Here is a 5,159-nt window from a genome sequence, read left to right on the forward strand (position 1 = left end):
CACAGCGTTTTGATTCGTACTTTATTTAATGTGCACGTGATTTTGCAAAGCTTAAATATGCATTATAAAAGAAATAAAAACAGAAAAAATAAACAAAAATTACTCTTCTAATAACACAAACATAGCTGCAGACCACTTGCATCATGGGTATTCATTTACACTTTCTTCTGTCACTCCAAGGGCGGCTAACTCTTCTTGTACTCGCTGTAAGTAAGTCGGGTCCGGATACCCAAAACTGAAAAAGTAAAGTTTATTTTTGCATAAAGTATAACTGAAATCAAACAAAAAAACATATACAATGTACAAAATATAAACTGAAATAAAAACTATGCTGCTAAATAAAAAAGCCTCGCTCATGATGGAAATATAAAAACAGGGCTTTGCATTACAGTTTTACTGGGTTCAGACACCTGCGTATTCTCTGAGCAGTTAACTGGACAGGATCAAGCTGTTCGCTTTCTAACTGTTATTGCAATTTAGAGAAATCCTTAACATACATCACATGATCCTGACCATATTGTCGGGAGAGCAGATGGTCTTGAATTCCATGCTGACGAAAATTTCATCTTAGATTTTTATCAGTGCCGCGATCAAATCATTTTACTACTATAAATTTGTTGAAGAGTATTATTGTATCAGTGTCACAATAAACCCATGATTTAATCATCAAATGGATAGAAAAATTACTTTCTGATTGCAGTTGAAAATAGCGACAGAGACAAGCCATGTTTTTTTCTTAATCTGTTATAAATTGTACTAATTTAGCATTACTGATAAAACATTTAAAAGGCTTTCAGGCAATATACATATACAATGATAAAGTTTGAACAGCAATTATTTGATTATGTAGACGTACAGATAAAAAGGGGCCTACCAATTTATAAAATCTCAGTTTTCAGAATTATTTTAATGTCGTTCACAAGTTATAAATTAGGTCGCTCTTTTTCTATAATTAAACAAGAGAAATTAAAATTGTGGTACTCTTCTGTTAAACAGGTTTTGGAAAACGAGTATCTTGTTCATAGTGTTTCAAAGTTAAAACCATTCCATGATTTGATCATCATAAACGGATATATAAAAAAGGTCGCTTAACGCTGAAGTTCTAAATAAATGACGATTAAGTATATCAAAATAAAAATATCTGAATGAATCCTGTATCTTACATGGACGTCATAAGAAATATAATCTTCTATGAAAATGACAAAATCTGTTGCTATCTTGGAAAGAAATTAACGATTTATGAAAAATGACAAAAATCTGTAGCTATTCGTAGAACATATAAGATTTAGATAAGTACAATCACAGATTGAAAGACATAATATGTAATGACAAACCTATATAAAGAACATATAGATTTAAATAAATAAAATTTTGCTCCTCCTGTGTAACTTAGATTTATGAATAATCAGTAAAATCGTGGGCTGATCTGGAGAAATGTACAGACACGATTATAAATTAGAGACAAAACAACTAAACTTATGGCATATCGGGTTGGTAATGCTCCCTATTAACCCTGAATATTGTTGGTTCCACGGTTGATGTTTGATGCTTCACGCATTCCCGTGTACATGGATAATGTAAATTTAATTTACACAAATTCGGCTAATCCCTTAACCCTGCCTAAATTTATTAAAATGAAACTGTTCATATGCTTCATCATTTTCGGACAGTACCATTAACTGTTAAAAGGGGTGCTTACCAAAAAGATACTGACTAATGGCGAACACTGCAGATCTTGACCAGACTGCACGGATGTGCAGGCTGATCATGATCTACACTGGTCGCAAAGGCAGAATCACTATGTCCGGCATGATTAAGGTTAAACGCATGCCCCAAATCTTTTACACGAGTTATGTATAAATCATACTATAATTCTTGTTTTTTCCTACTTACAAAGAATTAAAACAAATAAGTCAAAATCGACTTCTTAAACAGTAGACGGAAACCTATACCTATTTTCGGAATGGCTACTAATACAGATGTGCATTATTATATCACTAAGTGGGTCAACATATCAAATCTTATTTACACTTCCGTTCTTCCTTCCTTTAACTTCTGAAAAATGCATGTACTTTGAATTTATATGAATTTCATAACGCATATCTATTCTAAAACAAACAAATTACCGTTTGCGTCCCGTCGCTGAATCCATACGAGACAACAATAGTATTATATTGTTCGTATCCCGGAAGTTTGATTTTTGATATACTGTCTCCCATATATCCCTCCGGCTGGTTACCCTTTATCACTCCATAAGCAACAAAACACTCCGGACAAGCCGGTTTAATTTTAAAATATTCGTCGATGCAGTCTGTGCAAAAACTATGTGAGCATTTTTTCAAAGTTTTAGGGTTAGTATGGGCATCTCTACAAATGCTACAAAAATTGTCATCTTCGGGTTTCGGACCCGTATATTCCGCCTTGGAGTCTTTAATCAAATTACTGTCACTGTTACTCAACGATAGTCCCATTAGTCCTCTATTTACTTGATTAACTGAAGAACTTTGAGGAAACATTTTGCCTTGTTTGTCAACTTTCGGTTTCGTTTCTGTATCTCTTGACCTTTCATTTTTACTAAATTTGGATGATCTACTTCCGGGTAATGGTTTTATATCACTGAATAAATATGCAGCGTCGTCTTCGACATCTGTATCATCAAATAAATTAAATTTTATATCTGAATCTGAATCAGAATCATATTTAACTTTTGATATGTCACTTTTATTATCAGCAGATTTCACATTTGTTTGTCTGTCATTCGTAGGTTCCTCTGTTTTTTTGAATAAATCATCTGAAAATCCATAAAGAAATTCCGTATCAGTTTCAGTCATGTTTTTATTTACTTCCTGACCTTTTGCAGGACCAGACTCGCAAAACAAATTTTGAATTCCTGCCATAAGATTGTCAACTTCCATATCTTCCTCAACAGAGTCGGTGTGATTTATTTCCAAGTCATTTACGAAAATTCCTCCCTCAGAAGACCCAGCCTCCATTTCTTCTTCCATTGACTGCGTTGTACTTCGGTAATTCTTATCTAAAAGAACGTTTAAGTGTAAAAACATTAAGATCTTTCGTTCGTTTGATCAATGAAAACAAGGGCGGATCCAGGTTTTTGGGCGCCAAATATGTACGGGGTTTGAGGACATGGCCCTCTTGGAAAAGTTCTGCCTGGTTTATATCAAATTGTGCATCTGACGAAAATTTGACGTAAATTTTCAGCCAAAGCAGTCTGACCCAGAGTTCAATCGACTGACCTCCGTTCCCACTACTTCAGTAATTATTATTGATTTAAGGTACTGCAAGCGAAGCGGTCTTAAACGTTTTGCTAAAATGATTAAAATGATTTAAGGCTATCAAAATCATATGCTCGTCGGATCCTGAAGGATGGTGGCAAAGCCTGCGCACACTCCACCCTTGGTTAAATACAACTTACAATAAACATGATGATTGAAAGTGAATATGGCAATTTTACAGTATCAGTATAAGTATGCATTTTAAAGATACTAGAATACAGCTGATTTCTAATACAGTTGTTTATTATTCACCAGTTTCACATGTAACCGTTATCAGTTTATCTTAATTAATACTTTGACCTCGAACAAGATATTAAGGTAAACCGAAAGTAGAGATAGGTTTTGTTATAATTTGCACACAGAGAAATGTTTTTACCTGTAACAAAGATATCCACACTATTTGTTGGAAATATAACCCACAAATTTGCTTATTGATTTGGTTTTTAACTGTCAGATTATTAATATTAAGGAAATTTGTTATTTATATATGTTTACAAAATGAATTACACTCGGATTTCCTCGGTTTCCACTATTGATAAACAATGCAGAAGCACGAAACGTTGCGGTTTAGCACTGCGCGTTCAGTCTTGCACAACCGCGAGTAAATTAAATCGATAGGTAATGTCTATTTTTAACCGTGCAGGCCTGAATTGAATAAATATTTGGTCTTCGGCGTGTTATGATTTTTGTATCGTCCTTTTATATTATAATCATGGGCAATAATACCAAATTAATTGCAATAAAATATATATTCTCATTCAGAATAACGTTAAAGCTACATTTTAACTGTTCTGAATATTCAGTTACACGTATTTACAAGAGTGTTCATCATTTTCAAGGACATTGCTGTTATACATTACAGGCACCATATTCTAATAAGTTTACAAAATGTATACCAAAGGACACTGATTACAAAATACCAACATTGACATTTACACATATAGAATAAATGAAAAAAAAAGCCATGAATTAAGAAATAAAGAAATTATGATAGTCACGATGATGAAACCCTGGAAGACTACAATGATGAATCTTTTTCATCATGGATTTCGTCGTTCATCACCGTAAATGCGTCTTTAATTATCATAGGTTTGCATTTCATCATCGTAGTTTCGACTTTCATCATCGTAAATAACTTTTTAATTTCATCATCACAGTTTTGTCATTCATCATTGTAGTTTCGACGGTCATCATCGTAGTTAACCCCTTCATTTCATCATCACATTTTCTTCATTCGTCATTGTAGTTTCGACGGCCATCATCGTAGTTAACTCCTTTATTTCATCATCACAGTTTCGTCATTCATCATTGTAGTTTCGACGGTCATAGTCGTAGTTAACTCCTTTATTTCATCATCACAGTTTCGTCATTCATCGTTGTAGTTTCGACGGTCATAGTCGTAGTTAACTCTTTTATTTCATCATCACAGTTTCGTTATTCATCATTGTAGTTTTGCCTTACATCATCTTAGTCGTAGTTTCGACTTTCATTTAATATTATAGTTTCGACTTTCACTATTGTGGTTTCTGCTTAGGTGCTCCTGATGCGCATGTCGTTCGGACTAGTTTCGTCAAATACTTTTATGTAGCTAATTATATATATTATAGTTGCATGAAGTAATACATTTGTTAGAATAGAGATAAATAAGCTAAAGAAAACATAACAAAAATATGTAAAATCAGAACACTAAAGACAATGACTCTTATGGATGAAACACAAAGAGGGAAAAAAATGGTTTGATGATTGCGGAAAGAAAACAGACATTATTATGTTGTGACGGAATTAAAGTACAAACTATAAGCAACTAAATAATTAACAAGAGGATGTTACGAAAACAATACCACTAAGTGATATATATATATTTTT

The 5,159-nt window shown here is 33.2% G+C and overlaps 1 protein-coding gene across 1 annotated transcript; it reads right to left on the reverse strand.

Annotated features, from left to right (window-relative positions):
- Positions 1 to 2,108: 2,108 nt before the first annotated feature.
- On the reverse strand, positions 2,109 to 4,494 carry LOC123546838 (uncharacterized). The gene is made up of 2 exons (XM_053550486.1): positions 3,670 to 4,494; positions 2,109 to 3,034 (listed from the first exon to the last, which is right to left on the reverse strand). Exon 2 carries the CDS (start codon positions 3,003 to 3,005, stop codon positions 2,109 to 2,111), a length of 897 nt encoding a protein of 298 aa, XP_053406461.1. The 5' UTR covers positions 3,006 to 3,034; positions 3,670 to 4,494.
- Positions 4,495 to 5,159: the final 665 nt, after the last annotated feature.

This window comes from Mercenaria mercenaria, chromosome 9 (assembly GCF_021730395.1).
Source record: "Mercenaria mercenaria strain notata chromosome 9, MADL_Memer_1, whole genome shotgun sequence".
NCBI classification, from domain to species: domain Eukaryota; kingdom Metazoa; phylum Mollusca; class Bivalvia; order Venerida; family Veneridae; genus Mercenaria; species Mercenaria mercenaria.

What these genes read in the sequence shown, in the direction of transcription:
- LOC123546838 (XM_053550486.1), bottom strand. Translation starts at nt 3,005, where the DNA reads ATGGAAGAAGAAATGGAGGCTGGGTCTTCTGAGGGAGGAATTTTCGTA.